The sequence below is a fragment of the Cricetulus griseus genome, chromosome 4 (assembly GCF_003668045.3).
Source record: "Cricetulus griseus strain 17A/GY chromosome 4, alternate assembly CriGri-PICRH-1.0, whole genome shotgun sequence".
Taxonomy (NCBI): domain Eukaryota; kingdom Metazoa; phylum Chordata; class Mammalia; order Rodentia; family Cricetidae; genus Cricetulus; species Cricetulus griseus.
In genome coordinates this window covers 226,881,870-226,907,318 of record NC_048597.1, presented here as the reverse complement: position 1 = coordinate 226,907,318, position 25,449 = coordinate 226,881,870, and the positions used below count along the sequence as shown (strand labels likewise).

General features: G+C 46.6%; 1 protein-coding gene across 1 annotated transcript in view; it reads left to right on the top strand.

Annotated features, from left to right (window-relative positions):
• Positions 1-25,449, top strand: part of Scn11a (sodium voltage-gated channel alpha subunit 11) — a 67,043-nt gene that overhangs the window by 13,653 nt on the left and 27,941 nt on the right. The window contains exons 7-17 of the mRNA XM_027415551.2: positions 117-183; positions 2,604-2,745; positions 3,551-3,748; positions 4,785-4,955; positions 13,518-13,647; positions 15,162-15,400; positions 16,865-17,056; positions 19,000-19,356; positions 21,819-22,220; positions 23,647-23,760; positions 25,162-25,276. Coding sequence (XP_027271352.1) covers positions 117-183; positions 2,604-2,745; positions 3,551-3,748; positions 4,785-4,955; positions 13,518-13,647; positions 15,162-15,400; positions 16,865-17,056; positions 19,000-19,356; positions 21,819-22,220; positions 23,647-23,760; positions 25,162-25,276 — 2,127 coding nt within the window. The remainder of the gene's footprint in view (positions 1-116; positions 184-2,603; positions 2,746-3,550; positions 3,749-4,784; positions 4,956-13,517; positions 13,648-15,161; positions 15,401-16,864; positions 17,057-18,999; positions 19,357-21,818; positions 22,221-23,646; positions 23,761-25,161; positions 25,277-25,449) is intronic.

Sequence of the window (25,449 nt, the reverse complement as noted above, 5' to 3'; positions counted from 1 at the left end):
ATCACTTCAGAGGATTAAAATTAGCTGTTTGAAAAAGAGTCTGACAAATTTGCTATTCTTTTTTATGTCGGTCTTTTTTTCTCTTTTAATCGGAACCTATGACTTTCTTCTCTTAGAGGATTGCTTTGTAAAGGAGAAAAATAGTGACGACTTCATCATGTGTGGCACCTGGTTCGGTAACAGGTAAGAGGTCTAGGCTATGTTCCTCCCGTGTCGGCCACCCCAAGACCTTTTGGAATATGTGCAAATAGTCTTCATGTAACGACTAGTGCAGTGGTGGGAGCTCCCAGGGATGAGTTTCCTATGGCTAAGCAGGGATTTATATTATTATTTATTTATATTATATTTATTTATATTATATTAATTAATTTATATTATTATTATATTATTATTTATATTATTTTCTGTTTGTTTGTTTGTTTGTTTTGTTTGTTGAGACAGGGTTTCTCTGTGGCTTTGGAGCCTGTCCTGGAAGTAGCTCTTGTAGACCAAGCTGGCCTTGAACTCACAGACATCCACCTGCCTCTGCCTCCCAAGTGCTGGGATTAAAGGTGTGCGCCACCAATGCCCAGCTATTTTATTTTATTTTGACTTACTTTTTAAAAAATTTTATGTGCATTGGTGTTTTACCTGCATATATGTCTGTGTGAGGGAGCCAGATCCCCTGGCACTGGAGTTGCAGACAGTCATTAGCTGCCATGTGGGTGCTGAGAATTGAACCTGGGTGCTCTGGAAGAGCAGCCAGTGCTCTTAACCGCTGAGCCGTCTCTCCAGCTCTGGGTTATTTATTTGTTTACTTTAGTTTTAAATTAGTAAACTTTAAATTAACTTCTATGTGTGTGTGCATGTTTTGCATGCATGTATGTCTGTGTATCATGTACATGCAGTGTCTGCAGAGGCCAAAAGAGGGGTTCGGATTCCCTGGGCCTGGAGTTATAGGTGGCTGTGTGCTGACATGAGGTGCCGGACATAGAAGCTTGTCTCTCTGGAAGAGCAGCCGGTGCTCTTAACTCCTGTCCAGGCTCCTAACTTTTGCTTTTCATGACAAAGTCTCATTATATGCCACTCAAACTTAGGATCCTCCTGCCTCAGCCTCCCAAATAGCTGGGACTATGGGCACGTGCTGCCTTGCCTGGCTTACACAAGCTTAGACTTGTGTTATTCAAATAGAAATTATTTCTAGCTGGGCAGTGGTGGCGCACGCCTTTAACTCCCGAACTTGAGAGGCAGAGGCAGAGGCAGAGGCAGGCGGATCTTTGAGTTTGAAACCAGCCTGGTCTATAGAGCGAGTTCCAGGACATCCAGCAATACACAGAGAAACCCTGTCTTGAAAAACAAAACCAAACAAAAACCCCCTAAAACAACAACAAATTATTTGCAAGTGTTGCTAGCAGATTTCTCCCTAGTTATGTGGAATTGGTAGCTCACAGGAAATATATAGAAAATTCAACGATACTTCAAATTTATGGAATGGATCTGTGAGTATTGCAAAGGTAACTGAGAAGTTAAATAAGTGATAACTGTAAGACACAAAAGGAAACACCTCCTGTTTGTTCATAGAATAAATCATATTTATTCATAAGAAAGCAGGTGATACCTTCTCACAAGAAAGCTGCTTGAGAGTGGTTGAGACACGCTCCGGCGGGCTTATTGTAAAGGTGTGTGTGGACGAATGAACAATTAAGCATGTGTGTTTCTCTCCCTTTAGAACCTGGAAGCTTCTAAAGCTGATTGTTAACTGGCACCCATGGTTAAGTGGGACCAGGGGACAGACAGAAGGACTTAATGACCATTTTGTATACTTTTTTTTTAAGCTGCAAGATTTTTATTTTAAATTATGTAAATTATCGTTGTCCCAAAGTTCATTCCTTCTCTGTTCTTTTCTCCAATTTCATTTTTGTTCTTCAGTTTACCTTTTTATCCTTTGACAGTTTGAATCATACGTGTGTATAGTGAATTTCAGTTCTTTTCTCCATTGCCCTCCTTATCCCCACTCCTTCCCCTGCTGAAACCTGTCTTGTCTCCAGTATGTCCTCCTACATTTGTGATGTATGTGTGCACTCATGTGTGTGCACTCGTGTGTGAGTGTGTGTGCACATGTATGTGTGCAGGCCACCCAGTTGAATTAGGGTTGCTTGCACACACACAGGTGAGAGATTATTTATTGCTGACAGCTTACCAGTGGTGACACTACTGAGGAAAGGCATGCACTACCTTCTCCAGCCACCACTAACTGTCAAAGTCTCTCATGGAGAGGGTGGGGCCTCTTGAGCTCCTCCTGTTTCCATGGTGGAGGTTGACAGGTTCCACCCTGTACTGGTACCCACAGCCCCCATGATTTGGGCTTTTGTATCAATGGTGTGCCTTGTATCTGCACTTAATCTTTCAAGGAAAACCTGGCTAATAGGGTTTCTTCATCGATCCATTGGAAGGGTCAACGGGAGGCTTCAGGGGACACCAGGGAAACTCAGCATGTGGGGGAGGGGTGGGGTGGCCACCCTTTCTCTACGTTTTCTTGAGAGAAGCCCAAGGCCCTCTGAAGCAGGAAAGATGGGCTGGGGGAAATATAACCTGTTCTCAATTCCTTTGTTTCCAACGTCCAGCCGCTGTCCCGAAGGCTCTACATGCAATAAAACCTCGTTCAACCCAGACTATAACTACACGAACTTTGACAACTTTGGCTGGTCTTTTCTTGCCATGTTCCGGGTTATGACTCAGGACTCCTGGGAGAAGCTTTATCGACAGGTTCCTGTTTATTCTCTCTTTCTCCCTCACCTCACCATCCTGACCTCTTCCCTGCATTACCAACCCACTTATCTCGTATTTAACACCTGCCCTCCAGCTCCCATCTGTTCCTTATCTAGCATGGCAGAACAGCTGACTTCTGTTCCAGAGACTGTTATAAACTCCAAGACAAGCTGGACATTGGTGGCGCACACCTTTGATCCCAGCACTTGGGAGACAGAGGCAGGCAGATCTCTGTGAGTTCGAGGCCAGATCAGTCTACAAAGCTACACAGAGAAACCCTGTCTTGAAAAATAAAACAAACAAACAAACAAACAAACAACACCCCCCAACCCCAAACCCAAAAAACCTCCAAGACAATGGAACAGGGTGTTTGAAAGAAGAGAACAAACAGATCTGTTTCTACCCCTGCCTATGCTTCTGCCCTTAGCAATACTCTCTCTATGTGGACAGCCTGAACTCACCATGGAGGCTGGAAGGGGTGTTCAACCTTTGGCTTCTCCGAGTCACAATGGACGGAGAGGAATTATCAGGGGCCACACCGTGTTTGCGTGTGGCAAGACCACAAGTTATTTCTTTTGCATGGTGTTGCAACAGCACTTTGCCATCCACAAATTTCTCACTTAAGATACTGTAAAATAGTTCATATTTTAGTAAGTTCGCCATTTGTCTGTTAGGCTGCACTCAGCACTGTCCCGGGCCACTGGCTGGACACTCCTGCTGGAGGCCTGAGTATCTGAGGCCGTGTTAGACTGCAGGACTATGGGAGATCCAATAGATAAGAGCTGTGTTCTGGCCCACACAGATCCTCCGGACTTCTGGAATCTACTTTGTCTTCTTCTTCGTGGTGGTCATCTTCCTGGGCTCTTTCTACCTGCTCAACTTAACCCTGGCTGTCGTTACCATGGCGTATGAAGAACAGAACAGGAATGTAGCCGCAGAGACAGAGGCCAAGGAAAAGATGTTTCGGGAAGCACAGCAGCTCTTAAGGGAGGAGAAAGAGGTGGGGCTTAGACAGCAGAACTGCTTCAGGGGCCTCAGGGGACCCAGAGGCAGGCGATGGAGGCTGAAGGCTGCCTCTTTCGGGGAGGTCAGTCTTTGGTTTCCCGTGTTTTACTGAGAATTTGAGCCCTTGTAGGTTGGCTCTGTTGCTGTTAGCAATCTGGTCTGCGCACAGTATTCTTTTTTGTTGTTGTTCTTGAGTTATGCATTTCCCCCCACCCCCTTCCCTCTTCCCTTCTCCCCTCCCACCCTCCTCACTGCCCCCATGCTCCCAATTTACTCAGGAGCTCTTGTCTTTTTCCCCTTCGTAGGAGCATCCATGTGTGTCTCTCTTAGGGTCCTCTTTGTTACCTAGGCTCTCTGGGGTTGTGGACACAGGATTCTTGAGAATGTGGTTTCAATGCTTTTTGAATCCCAGAAGCCTGTACCATCTTGAACTTGCACTAAATTACCAGCTACAGAATGTAACTTATTTATGTGTAAATTCAGGCTCTGTTGTAAACTATCTTATGTGAATCTGAAGGCATTTTTCTTCAGAACTTTGCCTGGTGGAGGGCTGGGGCTCTACTACAGAGGCAGGCTTGTTCTTCCCTTCCTGGAATCCCCTCACTGTTGCAGGCCACCCCAAGAGGTATCCTGGCATCCTACATTCTCTATTCCAACTCCAAGTTTTTCAGGGTAGGAGCCGTATTTTTACATTCTGTGTTATCTTCTGCGTAACAAGATTTGTCTGATGGAAGCCTGCGGTAAGCCCTTGGTGTCCCCAGGTATAAATACGTATCATCCCTAGCACAGTCTAGGGTTAGTCGCTGGGAAATGTGCAAAAGTTAACCCTACCTTTGACACTGTGAGGCCTGTGCAAAACCAAGCCGCTCCCTGGATGAACAACAGCCCAGCTAACACATTCAAATGAGGCAAAGAGCGATCTGAAGGGTCCACTATGAGGGGAGAGAGAATAGCTCGCTGAGGCTGAGGTCATTGGCATGTCCACAGGGAGGAATAATCTGTTCATTAATTGCTTCTGTTCTCTTTCAAAGGCTCTGGTTGCCATGGGAATCGACAGAAGTTCGCTTAATTCCCTTCAAGCATCGTCCTTTTCTCCAAAGAAGAGGAAGTTTTTTGGTAGTACAAGAAAGTCCTTCTTTACGAGAAAGTCTAAGAAGGATCCGGCCTCAGCCTCAGATTTGGAAGATGATTCCTCTAAAAACGTAAGTCTCCTCCCCAGGATCTGAAGTTCTATTATGTGTTCAGGGCCGTGGACCTGCTGGCCATCCAACGAAGGAACTCCTCTGCATTTGCTCACCGTTTCTCTATCGTGCACTTGCCCACACCCTCCTTCATCTGTGCCGTGATCCCAGGACACGTTTATAAATATCTGTGTGTGAGAGTCATGTTCTCTGTCACTGTGGCAAGACTCCCAATGGAGAAAACTCAGGAACAAAGGATTTATTTTGGGCCACAGTTTTTGGGCATTCATTCCCACCTGGTGGGGAAGGCCTGGCTTCAAGGGCAGCTCTCAGACTGTGTTAGCAGGAGGATGAGGCAGAATGGTTACGTTGTGGCAAATGACCAAGAAGCAGAGAGCTAAACTGGAACAGGAGATGTGACCTTCAAAGCCCTCAGTGGCCTGTGTCAATGGCACCCTGTTCCAGAGGGACCATAACCTTCCAAAAATAGGACCACCATCTGGGGACGAAGTTACAGAGAAAAACCGAGATTGCCTAGGAAGGTGGAGAGAGAGGATGGGTAGAGGCAGAGGAGACAGAGTGAGCTGGTGAGACCAAGTGGGTATAGAGTAGGTTCAGGTGACCACCGCTGGACTGCTGCACCAGAGTGAGCCAGCGGAAGCAGGGAGCTACAGAGCATCCAAGGGAAGGAGCAGGAGAAAACAGGACCGTCTGTGTCTGGCCTGGGGTAACAGGGAGAATGGTCCCTGCAGCCAGATTTCCTCCACAGCATCTAAAAGGTCTTTTCCAGGTGTATCAGGAAGGAATGGAGCTGTTGGAGGGTGAGAGCCACTGGGAGCCATTATGTGGAGCATTTTGTTTGGGTCTGGGGGGAGTTCAGTGAGCAAACATTTAAAAGACAGCGTAAAGTATAAGTGTGGAGATAATAAAGGGGAAGTTATTGAAGGAGCACCCAGAGAGGGAGGAACCCAGAAGCCCACACACAGGAGGGGGCTGTGGCCGAGTTTCTGTCTGGTCCTTGTGCTGCATCTGGAACCAGTTACGATTTGTTGGTGCAGAAGAAGCAGCATTGTTCACGGAGGAATGAAGGCAGGGTTTAAATGAGTTCACCAGACCCAAGATAAATGATAATAGGGGTTTTATTGGGGAAGAGCTTACACAGATAACAGTAAATAACCGCTGAGGCCTCCCCGCTCCAGAAGATGTGGTCTCTGCCCTTCAGATGCTCTTCAAGAGAGCACACCCTCAGCTCCTCTACCTCAAAGGGGTCACATCTGCACCCGAAACCACGCCCAAAGGGTGTGGCCACTACACTTGTGTGAACTACAAGTTCACTGATGAGGCCGCTACAGAGGAGGGCACAGATTCCATCCTTAGCAGCAGCCAGATCTAGCCTTGCAGACCACAGCAGCCAGAGTCCCGCTAATCCTGAAGGATAAGGCCTATGAGTCAGAGGTTAGCTGATGCAAACAGGGCTTCAGCCCAGCTGTTTACTTCTAGTCCTGCAAACAAGGTCCAGAGTGACACAAAGAGGGATCAGTTGGATGCCCACGTCCTATTAGACCCCTCTCAGAGATCACTCGAACTGCCCCAAGTGGGTTGGGGGCACTGGCCTCTTCTTAGCTGCTTCACACTGACAAAGTGGGGGTGCAGAAGGGACAGACATCAGCCAGAGAGCCTCAGAGGAGGGTTCAATCAGGGGCCACGACAAAACGTAGCTGATGCCACAGATCCAGGACATGCGTCAGGAGGTCGTAACTGTACGACTTTGGAAGGAAGTTTAAGAAACAAAGTTAATGAGGAAAACATTTTACATTAAGATTATTGTAATTTTTTGTTAGTGAGGTTAAATGCAGTTGCACAACTGACTGGACCTTATGAGGTAACAGATGATTGGCTTTTATGTTGTAGCTGTGTCTGACAATTTACAGTAAGTTAGCAGCTTTTATAAGATTAGAATTTTATAATTTTATCCCTGTTGAGATTTTGAGTTTTAAAAATTGCAATTTTGACTTGAAGATCTTTTAGCATCAAAATAAATTTTAAGCCATAGACACAGCCCACAGAGAGACTGGGGACTTCATTTTCCCGACCCTTTATAGTGTTCTTTTCCTTTACAGTCTTTTATAGGACTCAGTTTCCTCAAATGGCTAAAAATTAACAAAGTTAGCAAAGACATAAGTGGGTAGGCATGCATCTTTAAGTCAATTTTTGTTTGTACGAATAGACCACTATAACCTTAGGGATTTATAAACTTAACCACCAAACACATGTTATTCTTAAGTCTTATTTTCTGTAAACCTTGTATTATTCAGACCATCTATGACTTGGCTTTGGCTTTTGTGGCTTTGTCTTCATCTAGCATTTTTTTATTCTTAGGGCAAAAGCCATCATCAAAAAGTTTATCCTTAGGTTGGTAGTGGTGGCGCAGGCCTTTAATTCCAGCACTCAGGAGGCAGAGGCAGGCAGATCTCTGTGAGTTAGAGGCCAGCCTGGCCTACAGAGAAAGTTCCAGAGCTATAAAGAAGAACCCTGTCTCAACAAACAAAAAACAAACAAAACTACCTGTACTTAAAATATTTACCCTTACCTTTAAACTAAAAACATAATCTTATAATTTACATCCACTTGAACTTTTTTCTCAAACCTATTTAATGTTTCCTCTTATTTTTCTAAACAAGAGTTGAAGTTATATACATGGGATGCTGTAGCAAATTAAGATTTACAGTGAGGTAAAGCACGTGACAACTTTCTAATATTATCTATGCTCAAAAGACATTTGAATTCGAGACTGAGCCCAGTGACATACACATCCGTAACTACTTTGTGAGTCTGCAGATGGAGGCGGACAACCTGAGAAACTAAACAAGTATTATTTTCTCTTATGAAGATAACAAGTTGCCAGTGACATAAGTACTTGCAACCTAGAGGCCATCTAACTGAAAACTGCAAATACAAGCAAAGGCATCCAGGCTTGGTGGGGCAGAAAGAAAGGCCGATCATAGACATAAGACAAAGGAGTTCCGTGAACAGAAAGACTTGGCCTCTCAGTCACAAGAACAGGTTCAGAGACCCAGTAGAAATGTTTGGTGTTCAGGCTCTGGTGTAGTGAGAGTTGAGTGGCTGGGATGAGAAGGGTTAAGATGAGCTGGAGTTATACCAGAGGAGGGGCCTCGGATCATCCTCATTCCATTTTATCACCTAAATCAGTTTAGACATTAAAACTCAAAGTTCTCAATTTAGGCTGGCAGTGGCCAGATCAGGACCAAGAGCTGAACAAATGAGCCTGGTCTTCCGTCTCCCAAGTGGAACTCTTTAGATTAGTTACAGACAGGCTAAGGGTGTGTCCTTTGGCACAGACAATTTGGAAAGGGTGTCGTGGCTCTTGACTCCCTCTGAAGCAAAGCCAAAGGCCTTAGAGTGTAGGTAGAGTGTCCCTGGCGGAGAGGAGCAGAGTGCGCTATGCACGGGAGGGGGAGCAGAGTGCGCTATGCGCGGGAGGGGGAGCAGAGTGCGCTATGCGCGGAGGGAAGGAGTCCAGTGAAGCACGTTGTTAGCCTGCTGCCACCCAGGGTCCTGGGAGGTTGAACCCCATGGAGCTATGGTGTTAGAGCATATCTGTCTGTCCATCTGTAGCTGTCTCTATTTTATTTCTGTATCTATATATAGATGCATTAATTTTGGTCCGTCATTGGTTACAGTTGCTAGGGACTGGGGATCACAAGTGTTGTGTGTTTGACTTGCTGTGAAATGGGACAGAGGGGCTTGGGTAACAAGAGGAAGAGGTGAGGCCCTAGGGCATATGTATAGGGAACCAAGAGCATCTGTTTGGTGCGAACCATCCCAGAAGTGACTGGAGCTGAAGGAAGAGCAGAGAACTGGAAGGGAATCAGGAAAGATTCCCAGGAGAGCGGTGTCTGAGCCAAGTGGGATTCACCAGGCAAAAGGAAGAGCAGGCGTTACCAGTGGAGCAGGGAATGTGTGCCAAGGCCTGGAAGCAAAGGAGCAGAACACAGCCCATTTAAAAACATGTGCGTGCGTGTGTGTGTGTGTGTGTGTGTGTGTGTGTGTGTGTGTGTGTGAACATGTGTGTGTGTGCACTTAATTATTTGTATGCCTGTGCATGTATGTGTGTATGCATGTATGTGTGTGCATGTATGTGTGTATGCATGTATGTGTGTATGCATGTATGTGTGTATGCATGTATGTGTGTGCATGTATGTGTGTGCATGTATGTGTGTGTGTATGTGTGTGTGTGTGCATGTATGTGTGTGTGCATGTGTGTGTGTGCATGTATGTGTGTGTGCATGCATGTATGTGTGCATTTATGTGTGTGTGTGTGTGTGTGTGTGTGTGTGTGTGTGTGTGTGTGAATGTGTGTGTGTGTCTAGGGGACAATGGTGAGAGTCTGGATTGGTAAAATGGGGCAGTCACAAAAGGTCTTCAAAGCCAAGCTGAGGAATTCATTCAGTCTTCATGCTGAGGGCAACCAGGAATCTGTGAAGAGTTTTAAGCAAGAGAATGAGATGTGTGTTTTTTGTTTTTATTTGGTTTTTGAGACAGAGTCTCACTATGTAGCTCTGGCTGTTCTGGAACTCACTCTGTAGACCAGGCTGACTTCAAATTCACAGAGATTGCCTCTGCCTCTGCCTCCCAAGTTCTGGGATTAAAGGCGTGTGCTAATACACTCAGGGAGAAGTTTTTTTTTTTTTTAGATGAGGTCTCAGTAATTAGCCTTGGCTGTCCTGGAGCTTCCTGTGTAGACCAGTCTGGTCTCAAATTTACGGAGACCGATTTATCTGTCTGCTGAGTCCTGGGATTAAAGGCGTGACCTACCAGGCCCAGCTGGAGATGGATGTTTTTGAAAACTTGGGTGTAGGTTGATACAAAACTGACCGTGATTTTGCATTGTTGAAATTCACTGCATGCTATTGAAATATAATATTAACAAGCAAAGATTTGTTATATATCATTTTAATACTCATTTCCCGCTTTGTGTTTTCTTGCTAATGATTTATTACCTTATCTATAAGTGATTTCCAGCATTCCTAATGCTGTGACCCCTTTAACATAGCTCTTCATGTTGTGGTGACCTCCATCCATAAAATTGTTTTCTTTTTTCTTTTCTTTTTTTTTTTTTTTTGAGACAGGGTTTCTCTGTGTATCTTTGGAACCCATCCTGGCGCTCGCTCTGGAGACCAGGCTGGCCCCAAACTCACAGAGATCCGCCTGCCTCTGCCTCCCGAGTGCTGGGATTAAAGGCGTGTGCCACCAACACCTGGCCATAAAATTGTTTTTGTTGACACTTTGGAACTGTGATTTTACTACTGTTATCAGTTGTAATATAAATATCTGTATTTTTCCAATGGTCTTAGGCGACCTCTGTGAAAGGGTCACTCAACTCTCAAAGGGGTTGCCACCCACAGGCTGAGAATCCCTGCCTTGTACTTTGGAAACAAAGTGAGATAAAATGAAAACTCTAGTGGTTTTTCTTACTTGATTTAAAAAATGGACCACTGTTACGATAAATCTTTCTGCCCAAAGCCGCCTGAGCCCCACTGCCACTTGTGAGCTTTACACCAGCCACCTGCTTGAGTTAGGCCCAAATGAATACACAGAAACTTGTATTAGGTTCAAAGCTGCTTGGCCAATGACTAGGATTTCTCATCTGCTAGCTCTGTCTCAATTATCATAAATCTATATATGTTATAAGACTTATCTTGTCGGATGCCTTATTGGCGTCCCTCCTTGCGGGTGGCTCACATCCTGCCGCTGGAGGAGGCGAACGGGAAAAAGTGCCACTTCCTGTTTCTCCTTACTTAAATATGAGTCTCCTTGCTATGTCACTTCCTACCTGGATCACCACTTCTCTACTACATTTCCCAGAATCCTCTTTGACTCCTAGACTGGTCTAACTTGCTATCTCATTGGCCAAACAGTATTTTATTTAACAATCAATAAGATAAACATACACAGTACATTCCCCATCAGGCCACAAGGCAGCAGAGCCGACTCATGACGTCAGGGACTGGCCCAGCAACTCCTAGTGAATATACAGTGTAGTGTGGTGGCCCAATAAGTCCTGCAAAGGAGACAAGAGGCTTGAAGATGAAGGGCTAGAGGCCAGCTGTTGGAGTTGACAGTGACTGATTGTCCCATCTTCTTCCAACTTGAGGAGAAGTTGTCAATGGGCTCAACATGGATCATTTAAAGCCATTTGACATTTGAAGCACATTGGAGAGCTGAGAAAACTCAACAGCAGTTGCCTCAAGAGCTGACCAAAATCTAAAAACCATGTTTTGAACTCATGTTACACAACAACAGACCCTTTCTCTACTGGATTGTGACATCTGAGGACCAGCAGATCTCATACAACAACCAGTGATGCCCGGTTATGACAGATCACTTTCAACAGCCACGCCTGCTCCAGACAAAGGTCCTAGGCACTCTTTGGCAGTCTGCCACCAGTCTGGTTTCCTGAAGTGCCATCATTACATGTGAGGCATGTACTCATTAGAGAATGTGCCCTCAAAACTGCACCACCTGTAGCTGGCATGGGCCAACAAGGGGCCAGTTAGTTCTTTTCCACAATGCCTGAACACACATGACAACCAACCCTTTACAAACGAAAGGAATAGGGCATCAAAGTTTTGTCTCATCTGCCACATTCACCTGATCTCACTAACCTTCCGTCGTGTCTTAAGCATCTTGGCAACTTTTTGCAGGGAACAAGCTTCCACAGCCAGCAGGATGCAGAGAGGCTTTCTGAGAGTCCATGGAACCCCAAAGTGGGGATTTGTATGCTATTTGGATAAACAAACTTAGTTCTTGTTGGCAAAAACACGTTGATTGTAATGGCTGCTATTTTGATTAATGAAGGTATGCTTGCTTGAGCCTAGTTATAATGATTTAAAGCTCATGGTCTGAAGCTGAAATTTCTTTTTCAACAAGCTAAACACATTGAAGAGAGGGGATTGGAAGAGCCTAGAGGAAACCAATTAAGACGTTGCCACAGTAACACCAAGCAAGAGATGGCAGCAGCTTACATGAGGGCTAGAGCAGTGTGTAACTTTTCCTGGGGAGAATAAAACATCTCACCCGGGTAGGGCATCAGTGACAAGACCCAAGAAAGAATTGCACCCAAGCCTAGCTTGGTGAGCCAATGATTTTATTGGGGTTTCTTATAGGCACAGTGGGGGGCTAAAAGATAACTGTATCATTGAAAAGCCCTCCTCAGCGTGGGTGATAACTCACAAAAGTTCTATCCCCAGAAATCTATGCACAACTGTGTCCAGTCAGACAGACTCCACTTTTTCCAGCAACTGTCTTTGACTTTTACAATCTCACCGAAACAGATCAGGTCAGGAAGATGGCTCCTAAGCCCCATGACCCAAATTTAACCCTCCAGACCCCTATGGTGGGATAGAAAGAGAGAACCAATCTCCTCAAGCTGTCCTCTGACCTCTCTCGTGTGCTGTGACACACGCACTTGCAAACTACATGAGACATTTTAAAACCTCATGACTTGGCCTGGTGGATCTTTGAATTTTCCAAAGCTCTTGAATCTTGGGGGTTTCCTTAGCTTGCTGAGTCTGAGGAGCCTCCCTCCTTCTTCTGGGAGGGAGGGTTTGAATTCATAGGAAATAGCTGAAATCAAGGATGAAGAGAGCTGACCTGCAGAAGGTGATGCCTGGTGAATGAGTTGAACAGGGGTGGGCTCCATGCTTGTGGCTTATTGAGTTGATGACTTGTTGGGACAAGAAAGGACATACTTTAAGGGTGGCAAAGATAGACATATAAGCACTGAGGACCAATGGGACATCCCAGCAAAGATACTGAGTGGACCTTGTGATACAGAGTTAAGATATGGTTGATGCTTGATAGCAAAAATTATTTAAAGCTGGGTGGGTGGTGGTGGCGCACGCCTTTAATCCCAGCACTCGGGAGGCACAGGCAAGTGAATCTCTGTGAGTTCAAGACCAGCCTGGTCTACAAGAGCTAGTTCCAGGACAGCCTCCAAAGCCACAGAGAAACCCTGTCTCGAACCACCCCCAAATTATTTAAAAATATGCTAGTATCTTATTAATCCTTAAAAATCATTCTTATCATTAAGGTAAAAAGTATTTTGTTTTCTCTTTGTTGGAAGTGACTGAAGCATAAAATGTAAGGCCAGACTCCAGAAATGCAGGAGTATAAGGACAGCGAATGACCAAATCCCTTTTCTTTCTTTCTTTTTTTGGGGGGGAGGGGGCGGTTCCGAGACAAGAGTTTCCCTGTATTGCTTTGGAACCTGTCTTGGAACTCACTCTGTAGACCAGGCTGGCTTCAAACTCACAGAGATCCGCCTGCCTCTGCCTCCCTAGTGCTGGGATCAAAGGCGTGAACCACCAACGCCCGCCCGGCTCAATTTCCCTTCTCTAGCTTGTTACACATGGACAAAGAAAACTGCGCATCTAACGTGCTGTGAAGACACAGTGAGCCGCTCCGTACAAACGCTCAGCATCTTCATTTGGCATCGTTATGAAATTTTGGGAGTGTCAGATCCTGCCTTGAGAAGAAGGCTCACTACTCTTTCTCTTACAGCCTCAACTGCTTGAGCAAACCAAACGACTGTCCCAGAACTTGCCGGTGGACCTCTTTGACGAGCACATGGATCACTTCCACAGGCAGAGGGCGCTGAGTGCCGTCAGCATCCTGACCATCACCATGCAGGGTAAGCTCCCCACTGGAGGCAAAGCCTGGGCCTTTGTGAGTTCTTTACGTCCCTCCAGAAGCCTCCTCCCCCCTCCCAAGAGGTTTCTTGGGAACCTACCCACTGTGCCATACGGCAAAGAGAGACTCCCAGTGTTCAGGAGCATGCAGCAAAGTGGCTCGCCCGAGTGGGTCCCTGGGTGGGGCCCCGAGTGGGATAGATGGCATAGACGCCTCACAGCAGGCTGAGCAGCCTCAGATCTCAATGACAACGGTCAGGAAAAAAAAAAGAAAGAAAGAAAGAAAGAAAAAGAAGAGAAGAGAAGAGAAAAGAAAAGAAAAGAAAAGAAAAGAGAGGTGGTAATTGTAATTGTTCTCAAAGTTAGAGCCATGAGTCTGGTGGGGGCCAAAGAGACCCTGTGATTAACAGCCAGCAGTGGAGCCACAGGTAAAGGATAGATGCTGGAGTCCATGAAAGACTGGGAGGGTTTGGACCCTTGGTCATTTCTGAGTTATGATGTAACTTTATTTGGCCTTTATGAGTCCCTGAAACGATCCCAGCAGATCAGGGGTGCAGGGCCTAAGGGCCTGAGCTTAAGTAACTGATGAATACCTGAATTTTTGCTTTTTTTTTTTTTTTCATTTTGGCAACAAAATAAGCTAACAAAGGCCACCCAAGGAAGAAAGGGAGGAAGGTTTATTTGGGACCACAGTTTGAAGCCCTCCATGGTGATGGGGTAGGGGGATGGAGGCAGGAATGAGAGGCAACTGGTTATCTTGTGATTGTAGTCAAGGAGAGGGAGGGGGGAGGGAGGGAGGGAGGGAGGGAGACAGAGAGGGGGGGGGAGGGAGGGAGAAGAGAGAGGGGAGGGAGGGAGGGAGGGAGAGAGAGAGGGGAGGGAGGGAGAAAGAGAGAGAGAGAGGGAGGGAGAGAGAGAATTGCCAGTGTTCTTGATTTTTTTTGTTTTTGTTTTGTTTTTGTTTTGTTTTTGTTTAATCCAAGCCTCCGACCATGAAATGGAGCCTTCCTCATCTAAGATAGGTCTTCCCACCTCCATTAATGCAGGGAATTTCCACTCAGACATGCTCAGAGGTTCATCCCCTTGGTATTTCTAGATCCTGCCAAACTGACAATGGACATTAACAGTCGTACCTTCAATTGTCCCTACGCTTAACCCACCTTTTCTTCTCCTAAGCTCTGGCCACCCCTTGTGCAGTTACAGCCACCACCACGTCCTCTCTTAAGAAACCTGTACCTATGCTACCTTGTCTCTCTGGAGGGCGAGTTCGTAGCGAATCTGAGTAGGCCTCTGCATCTGTTTCTGACTCACTTGGCTTTGAGCATGCTAGCTGTGTGCAGAGATCGTCTCCTCTGTGCTGTGTGTTCTGCAGAAAAACCTTTTCTACTCAAGTGCCCTGATGACAGGCCACGTGACAAACACCCTGGGGAAGACAGAGGAGGGGGCACACGCCGGCAGAGAGTGGCCAGGCTGGGTGGGAGCAAACGCCTTACCCATCCTTCCAATTCTCTTCCAGAACAAGAAAAATCCCAGGAGCCTTGCCTCCCATGTGGGAAAAACTTGGCATCCAAGTACCTGGTGTGGGACTGCAGCCCCCAGTGGCTGTGTCTGAAGAAGGCCCTTCGGACCGTGATGACAGACCCCTTTACTGAGCTGGCCGTCACCATCTGTATCATAATCAACACCGTCTTCCTGGCCATGGAGCACCACAACATGGATGACGCTTTTATAAATCTACTGAAAATAGGAAACTGGGTAATCAGGGGCTCTTGCAAGGCATAAGGAATTTTGAACCGTAACTCTGTTGAAATGCAGGCATTTTCGGTAACAACCTAAACTGCAGCCTGGGTTCTGCACCTGGAATAAAGGCGAAAGGTGACTCTGGGTCAGAGTTTTTGCGCAGGTGGCCTCTATGGTTTTCCATGGGTCTCAGTTTAACCTTCTAGCACATTAATGTCTCTTTAGTCATGTTCAAGCCGGAGTAGACAACCCCAATAGTAACACTGTGAGTGCTGTGAGAAAACCCAGAAGATGCTAACCAGGCTGAGATGTAGCTCAGCTGGCAGAGCCTTCGTGAAGCCCTGGGCTCCATCCCAGTACCATGTAAATTAGGCGAGGTGATGCCTGTCTGTGATCCCAGCACTCAGAAAGTGAAGGCAGTGGGATCATACTTTCAAGGCCATCTTCAGTCACATAGCAAATTCAGAGCTAGCCTGGGCTACGTGAGACTCTGTCTCCACTACATCCCCTGCCCCCAAGAAAAATGAATATCAACCATCTCTAGAGACCCACAATTATGGCCTCCATGCCCCTGTGCTCCTGTGGACACCATTGTCGTGAAACAGTGGAGCTTTGGTAAATTCTCAGGAAAGACGAACCAGGCCTGGCAGTATGGAGCGGGGTGGGAGGGGGGCATGTTCCTGAGAGAGAGTATTGATTGTTTGCGGGGAGAGTGGGGTGGGGGCTTGCTTCCTGATTATGTCACTGGTTCTTACTGAACAGATTGAGTCTCAGTAAAAATGGAAAACTGAAGACACGGAGGAAGCTGAACTTTGAACAACTGCTCACTTTCATCCGTGGCTCCTGTGGGAGGCATCTTTTCTTCCTCAAGGGGAAAGGAGACTCTCATGTATCAGATACCACACACAATTAGTCAGTGGCTGCTTCACTCTAATTAGCTAATGGATTCATGGATTGAAAAATCTTACCAGAATATCCAATCTTCCCCTTGTAAAGTTTCTTTTTTTTTCTAACTGAAAAAGCAACACATACTTTTAAAATTTTAAAATAAGGGAACTCCCCAGTTTTATGTATTTTCCTGGGGTGGGGGCTAGCAAGCAAGAGCAGGAGGAATGAGGGGGAGGGGACGATTACGGCAAGCATGTGTCAGAATGTCATCATCAAACCCATTGCTTTGTGTGATAACGTAAGAAATTAATAAAAACAGTTTAAGGCAGGAATGTTGCTGGAGGCAGAATATGGGTGTGGCCATGCCTCAGCAGTCAAAGGCCCTGCTTCTATGGCCTCCTGGTGGGCTGCAGCCATGGCAGTGTAGTGAGGTGCTGTGGCTGTGTGCCTGGTGCCTGGACCTTAGGTTGGCCTCAACAACTGTGCTGATTTAGTGATTTCTTTTTGTAACTGCTTTGGTTCCCCCAGGCCACCCTTAAGCAGGAGTCTCCAAAGCAAGCTAGTTTCCAGGCCTCCTTTGTCCCATTGCAGGTTTTCACTGGGATTTTCGTAGCCGAAATGTGTCTAAAGATCATCGCGCTGGACCCTTACCACTACTTCCGCCACGGCTGGAACATCTTCGACAGCATTGTGGCCCTCCTGAGTCTTGCGGACGTGCTTTACAACAACCTGTCGGATAAGAGCAGTCGCTCAAATCGCTCCTTCTTGGCTTCCTTCAGAGTGGTAAGGCGCTTTCTTCTGTTTTGTTTTTCCATCATAAACTTATTTTTACTGCGCACGTGTGTGGGTGTGTGCACGCCGTGGTACACCGGCAGAATCAAGGACAGCTTGCTGGAGTTGATGAGGCTCTGCTACCCTGCGGATCCTGGGGCTCACAGCTAGGTCCTAAGACAGGCAGGAAGTGCCTTTATCCACTGAGCCATTTCACCTGTCTGTTCCCTTCCCTTCCCTCCTCTACCCTCCTCTGCCCTCCCTTCTCCTCCCCTCCCCCCTCCTCCTCTCTCTCTCTTCCCCTGCTCCCCCTCATCTCCTCCCCTGGCCTCTCTTCCCCTCCCCTCTCCTCTCCCATTTCCCCACTTTTCCTCATAACCCGTCCCCCACCCACCCCCCCCCCGGTCTTTTTGAGGCAGGGTCTCCCTATATAGTCCTGGCTGGCTGTCCTGGCACTCACTTTGTAGACCAGGCTGGCTGTGAATTCCTGCGGATCCACTTGCCTTTGTCTCCCAAGCACTGAGGCTAAAGTATGGGCCACCACACCTGACACTGGCTCCTCTCTTATTTCAGTAACAACTACCTTGGACTAATTCACCTTAATTCCAGGACAAAATTTGCACATATCCACCTCCCTGGGTAGCCCAGGCTGGCCTTAAATTCCCATTCCTCCCAAGGCCAGGGATTATAGGTGTGTGCCGCCATACCCAGCAGTTAAGGTTGATTTCCTTAAAACAATTTCAAAAAGTTTTGTGTGTGTGTGTGTGTGTGTGTGTGTGTGTCTGAATGTATGCCACGTGTGTGCAGGGGCCTGGCAAGGTCAGAAGACAACGTCAGATCTGGATGCCAGCTGCCCAGTGAGGGTGCTGGGACCTGGGGATTGTTCTCTGAAAGAGCATCAAGTGTTCTTGACTTCTGAACCATATTTCCAGCCCCAGAACAAGGTATTTGCAATTTTAAAATGAAATGTAGGGCTGGTAAGATGCTCAGGTAGGGAAAAGTGCTTGCTGCCAAGTGCAATGACCTGAGTTTGATCCTTGGGCCCCACATGGTAGAAGGGGAACTGACTCCTGTGAGCTGTCCTTTTGACCACCATTCTGGTCTCATTCTGCTACTGTGATTCAACACTCAGGCCCAAAGTCACTTTTGTGAGGAAAAGGTTTATATGGCTTACACTTCCAGGTCTTAGTTTGTCTTTGAGGGAAACCAGCGCAGCAAGTCACTTGCAGCGAAGCAATCAGAGCAGAAACCATGGAGGGATGCTACTTACTGGCTGTCTAGCTCGCAGACCCATGCTAATCTAGTTTTCTTACACTGCACAGACCCACCTGTGTAGGGGTGGTGCTGCCCAAAGAGGATTGCTCTGATCTGACCTGGACAGCCCTTTAGTCGGGACTCCCTCAGATAACAGCTGAAGCCAACTAGGACAGCTATGTGTGTCCTTCTCTCCACAAATAAATAAATAAACATAATTTTTAAAAAGATTTAAATATGTGCTCGCTTCAGCAGTACATACATTAAAAAAGATTTAAATAGGATCTGTAGAGATGGCCTAGTGGTTAGGAGCACGGGCTGCTCTTCCAGAGGACCCAGGTTCAATTACCAGCACCCATAGCCGTCTCACAGCTGTCTGTAATGTCAGTCCTAGGCACCTGAATCCGTCTTCTGGCCTCTTCCAATACTGCACACATACAGGCAAAACACCTATACAAATAAAATAAAAACATGGAAAAAGAGCTTTAAATGAAAATTAGCATTTTATATAGGAAGCCGGTAACTATGCACCAGGTGGATGTGGCCAGTTTTGAAAGTCCTAATTGCCATGGTTGAGGACTGTCACTTGCTTTTAGATAATGGGCTCCGTGGATGTGTGGGCATAGTCTGGATGATGGGCTCCCTGGATGGGTGAGCATAACTTTCTTTTTTTTTTGTTTGTTTGTTATTTGTTTTCACAGCTGAGAGTCTTCAAGTTAGCCAAATCCTGGCCCACTCTAAACACGCTCATTAAGATCATCGGCCACTCCGTGGGTGCGCTTGGAAACCTGACTGTGGTGCTGGCCATTGTGGTCTTCATTTTTTCCGTTGTTGGCATGCAGCTTTTTGGCAAAAAGTTCAACAAGACCATGTGTACTACGAAGCCGCAGTGCATGCGGCGCTGGCACATGGGAGACTTCTACCACTCCTTCCTGGTGGTCTTCCGCATCCTGTGCGGGGAGTGGATCGAGAACATGTGGGAATGCATGGAGGGGATGGGCGGATCTCTGCTGTGTGTCGTCGTCTTCCTGTTGATCATGGTGATAGGGAAACTTGTGGTGAGTGGCTCAGGCTCCGTTCCACTTGCTCTGCTTTGATCATTTCCACCTTCTCTCCCTCCCACCTCAGTACAGTTTTGTTTTTTTCTTTTAACCCATCAAGTCAAGTTTTTCCTGCTCATTCATATTCTTGGCTGCGTGGCCTTCCCCTGGAGTGTGGTTAACTTACCAGGAGTGACGCTTTTAAAGAGAGCTGACCCTCTGCTGCAGCTATCAATTACAAATGTCTACTCCACCTCCCCCTCCACCCTTTCCAGGCTGGGATTTGGTCCAGCTCGGGCTTGCACAGGTTCGTGAACACTGTCCTAACCGCTGTGAGTTCATCTGTGCGGCTGCCCAGCTGTGCATGGCTTAGTGGTTACGAGCACTGGCCGCTCCTCCAGAGGACCCAGGGTTCAATCCCCAGCACCCACATGGCAGCTCACAGTCATCTGTAACTCAGTTCCAGGGAACCTAATGTCCTCTTCTGGACCCCTCGGGCATTCAGCAAACAGCTGGCGAACAGACACGTGCAAGCAAGACACTCTTACACATAAAAGCTGAAAAAAATATCATTAATTTGACCCAAGAAAGGTATAGACACGAGACAAAACCTCTTTAACACATGGGACATGTGTTGTCATGTGGTTTACTGGCCATGCCCGTTCGGGTATACCCCTGATGCTTGTTGTAAGAAATCCTGTTCTCTTGGTCAGTGATTGACTAAGCCAGAGGTTCTCAACCTTCACAATGCTAAGACACTTTGATACAGTTCCTCATGTTGTGCTGATCCCCAACCATAAAATTATTTCGTTGCTACTTCATTACTGTAATTTTGCTATTGTTATGAATCATAATGTAAACATCTGGTATGCAGGATGTCTGATATGTGACTCCCCACAGGGGTCATGACCCACAGGGTGAGAACCACTGGACTGTGGGACTTGATTCGGTGGATAAGATATAAAGAGGTGTCTACCGGGGAAACATGGGAATGACTTTTCATTCTTTTTATTTATTTATTTATTTATGTTGGTTTTTCGAGACAGGGTTTCTCTGTGTAGCTTTGGAGCTTATCCTGGCACTCGCTCTGGAGACCAGGCTGGCCTCGAACTCGCAGAGATCCGCCTGCCTCTGCCTCCCGAGTGCTGGGATTAAAGGCGTGCACCACCAACGCCTGGCCTGACTTTTCATTCTTAAAAACACTCACTCACGTGGGAAAATGCTTGATGGACAGGCCCAAGGGCCTAAATTCCATCCCAGAATGAATGTAAATGAGGAGCCTTGTGGTGGCTGCTGTGTCGGTGCTATGGGAATATGCAGAGAGGCGATCCCTTGAGACTTGCTGGCTAGCCAGCCTAGCCTACCTGGTGAACACCAGGCCAGAGAAAGGCATTGTGACATTTACATACATAATTTGTTTGTTTGTTTGTTTGTTTGTTTTTTCAAGACAGGGTTTCACTGTGTAGCTTTGGAGCCTATCCTGGCACTTGCTCTTGTAGACCAGCCTGGCCTCAGACTCACAGAGATCCGCCTGCCTCTGCCTCCCGAGTGCTGGGATTAAAAGCACCAACACGCGGCGGGCATAACTTGTTTTTTTTTTTTTCTTATTTTCATGTGTATGTGTGTGTCGTGAGTGTGTATGCATGTTCATATGTGTGTGGGCGCTTGTATATGTGGGCACACATGTATGTCCAGGCATGTGTGTGTGTGTGTGTTGGAGGGAGGCCCTGAGGTGATGTCAGAAATCATCCTGGATCACTCTTCCATCTTTTTCTTTGAGGCAGGACTTTTCAGCCAAACCCAGAGCTCACAGATGTGGTTGTTCTGCCTGGCCAGCTCGCTTAGAGTTTTCCCAGCTGTCTCTGAGGCTCGAATCACAGGAGGGCTTTCGAGCCCACCCAGCATTTATGTGGGTTTTGGGGATTTGAACTCTAACTGCCGAGCCAGCTTCCTAACCCACAAGATTCGCTCGTTGACCACTTCTCGGGCCCTCCACCTCCCCCTTCCTGTTCCACCCCCAGTAAGACCCTTTCTGCTTCCATGTCACATGTATTCTATTATTAACTCCATCTTTAAAACAAAAAACAAAAACAACTCTTTTCCTCATCTTGTAGTTTACTTTCTATTTCATGACTGATAACCACACACACACTCACACGCATACACACTCATCCACAAAACCTTAAAAGTGGGACCTGCGTGCGGGAGAGAGCCTGTGGTGTTTGTCTTCCCATGTCTGGATTCTCTCAGTTCAATAGTTTCCGGACGCACCCTTTCCCATGTTTGCACCCTGTCAGTTGCTGTGCATCTTGTCCCCGTTCTCTCTTGGTCTTCATCCTGTCACTCACTTATGTGGGAGAGCTTTGCTGGGAGGGTGCAAGAAGTCTCCTTAGATTAGAATTTGAGCCTTGGGGGAAAGGTTGTTCAAGGAACTCCAAGTGCCTCTTCCTTTGCTAAATTTCCCTTATTATCCACCCCAGGTGCTTAACCTCTTCATTGCCTTGCTGCTCAATTCCTTCAGCAACGAGGAGAGGGATGGGAGCCCCGAAGGAGAGACCCGGAAAACCAAAGTGCAGCTGGCTCTGGATCGCTTCTACCGGGCCTTTTCCTTCTTGGTGCGTGCCCTTCGGGATTTTTGTTGCAAGAAATGCAGGAGGCAAAACTCACCAAAGCCAAAAGAGATCACAGGAAGTTTTGACAGCGAGGACAAAGACATTATTCCCCTTGATACAAAGCCCTGGGGGGAGTTCGATGCACTAAGGACTTGGACCGCTGGACACGAGGGGGCTCGCTTGGCCCCACTCGCAGAGGAAGAGGATGACATGGAAGGCTATGGTGAACTCAGAGTCCCATCTGTCTCACAAGCGGGTGCCAAAGTTCAGGTATGGAAGTGGCTGGAACATACAGTCACCACGGGGCACTTGTTACCCATTGTGTTCTAGGTATGGTTCAGGGCTATTCCATTATAAAATGTGTATGATCTTTGACACATCAGGCTAATCCCAGGAGGGCTTTCAAATGAGTGCTGTGTTTGCAGCTTCATAGGGAATGTCAGAAAACCCTCACAGATCAACTAACCAGCAGCTTGGGTTTCAGCTGATTCCAAAGCAGTCAAGTTGATAACCAGGATTAGCTGTCACACGCCGTTTCTAGATGTCCTTGCAGATCACCACACCAAGCCTTCCGTTTTGTGAAGTGCTCTTTTTGTATTTTCCTTTATGGTTTTTTGTTTCCTACATGTCTTAGCTTTCTTCTCTGTTGCTCTGGTCTAAGGCAGAAGGTTTGTTCTGACATGCAGTTCAAGGTACAGTTCACCATGGTGTCGCCATGAAAGCAGCAGGAGCTTGAGGTAGCTGCTTACATCACATCTGCAGCCTTGAGGCAGAGAGTGATCCATGCCACTGCTCGGCTTCCTTCTCCATTACACAGTTCAGGATCCCAGTTAGGGAATGGTGCCACCCACAGTGGACCGTCTTCTCATCTCAACACAATCAAGATAACCCTTCCACAGGCGTGCTCAGAGGCTCAGATCCCAGGTGATTCTAGATTTTTGTCACAATGACACCACCCTAAATTGCTAGGAGACCCTCCATATTCAATTATTCTTCATGGTCTATCAGGTAATTGTGAATTTTACTTTTTAGTAAATTGTGGCAACACATACCAGTACGGTTTATTCAGTGATTTATTAGTCAGCTATTGAGTTGAATGGACACATTTTAAAATATATTAAATCTCCATATTGTGGGTGGGGAGGTGGCTCAGCAGGTAAAGCATTTGGACCTGAGTTCAGATCCCCGGCACACAGTAAAACGAGCAAACGAAAAGAGGTATGTATGGCGGTAAGTGCTTTGAGCACCGGGGATATGAGGACAGGGAACCCCTGCTTCTTGTAGCCCAGCCAGTCTAGCCAACTGGTGAGCTCTGGGTTCAGTAAGTGACTCTCTCAAAAATAGGGTGATGGAATGATTCAGAAAGACATCAGGCATGTACACACACACACACACACACACACACACACACACACACACACACACACACACGCACACACACACACGTCTCTATTTCTCCTTCCCTTCCAACCACGGGATATTTTACCTCCAAGTTAATTGGATAGGATGGGTCTTGGACTGGAAACATACTGTTTTGATTAAGTCACTTTACAATACATTTTTGTTTCTGTTTTGTTCAGTAGTTTCTCCAGTAAACTTCCATGTTGAGTTTTTTAGTAGTAGAAATCGAACTCTCTTCATGTCCAGTGAATTGTCCAGAGAGATATTAACTCCACTCTGGGCTTCTGTGTGTCAGACCTATGATGTCCCTCTGGAGACCACGAAGCCCACCAGCCCAGATGACCAAGATGTGGAAACTGAGGTGTTCGCTGAAGAAGATCCCCATTTAACCATACAGAGTGTTCAAAAGGTAATATTCCCAGGGTACGATTGGGAGGAGCATGTGACTCCCCCCCACAGTTCTCCAGAATAGCCTTGTGGGACAGTATCAGAATAAATGAAGTCATGATTGCCAACGCTGACTCTCAAACAAAGGTGTAAGTTAGTGTTGCTGGAGTTTATTGTCCCACCAGATCCTGCCGCTCTTCTCAGCCACAAATAAACACACGGATGCTATATTAATTATAAACTTTTGGCCGATGGCTAGGGCTTCTTACTGGCTAGATCTCTCTTAGTTATTAACCCATAACTATTAATCCATGTATTTCTACATGGCCTTATCTTACCAGAGAACGCCGGTGTATCCTGTCTTCCCCGTAGCTACATGGCATCTCCTGTGGTCTCTCTCTGCCTACCTTTCCCAGAATCCTCCTCATCTCCTAGTTCCACCTATCTTCCTGACTCTATTGGCCAAACAGTGTTTAATTCATCAAGCAATAAGAGAAACAGATATGCAGAAGGACGTCACCATCAAGTTAGTGTCTGTCAGTTTTGCTACCTTGACATTTGGGGCAAGACAACTGATGGCTTTCCTGTGAATTTTAGGGTGACTGCCCATAATCCTTGGCATCCATTCACTAGAATCAGGAGTATCTCACTAGTTGTGACAATTAAAAATGTCTTTAGCTCTAGGGAGATGGACCAGTTGGAAGATTGCTTGTCTTGTAAGCACAGGGACCTGAGTTTGATCTCCAGGGACCACACAAGAATCCAGGCATGGTGGCAGATGCTTGCAATCCCCAGTAGTGTGGAGGCAGAGTAGGAAGATCCCTGGGGCTCACTAGCCAGTCAGATTGTTAGCTCCAGACCAATGAGACACCCTATCTCAAAAAACAAAACAAACAAACAAACAAACCAAGATGCCTAGATTCTGAGGAGTAACTCCCAAGATGGTACTCTGTCTGGCCTGAACTCCCTCCCTCTCTCTCTCTCTCTCTCTCTCTCTCTCTCTCTCTCTCTCTCTCTCTCTCTCTCCTTTATTAAAATAAAACCCTTGTCTCTAGGCATTGCTAGAATGTCTCCTACAGGGTAGTTAAATCCAGCCTGACCTAACCTATTCTTCTATGGTCGGGATAGCTGAAGATTAGTCTAAGTAGAGTAGTGTTCTTATTATCTACTCCTCTAATTGGCGGTCTATTAGGGTTATGATTTGTAGGGGGGGGAAGTGTTGAGCTACTGTGTACACATGTACCTGGCTGCTTATTAGCCATGGAGACTTCTCTCCTGAAGTGAGGCCAATAAAGAACTTAATAAAAAGTCCCAGCAGGAACAGCATGTCACTAACACCCTTGTGTCTGGAAGCCTTTGCCTAGTTGGTTCTAGCCTGGTCGTCTTGGTGACTGCCTTCCTCTTGCCCTGTTCTGACATGCAGAACTCGGATGCTGCAAGTGTGCTCTCAGAGTGCAGTACAGTTGACCTGAATATCTGCAGAAATTCGCACAATGTGGATACCCCCAAAAAGCAACCAGATAGATGCTTGCCCAAAGGTAAGTGGCCATAGTTTTACATACAGATAGATGCTTGCCCAAAGGCATATGCCATAGTTTTGCACACAGCTCAAGGAGCCTTTATGTTCTCTGTAGCTTTGTGGTTTGGATGAATGTCCGTTTCTATCACTCATATTATTACATTATTAGATTCTGGTAGAGGGGATTTCAAG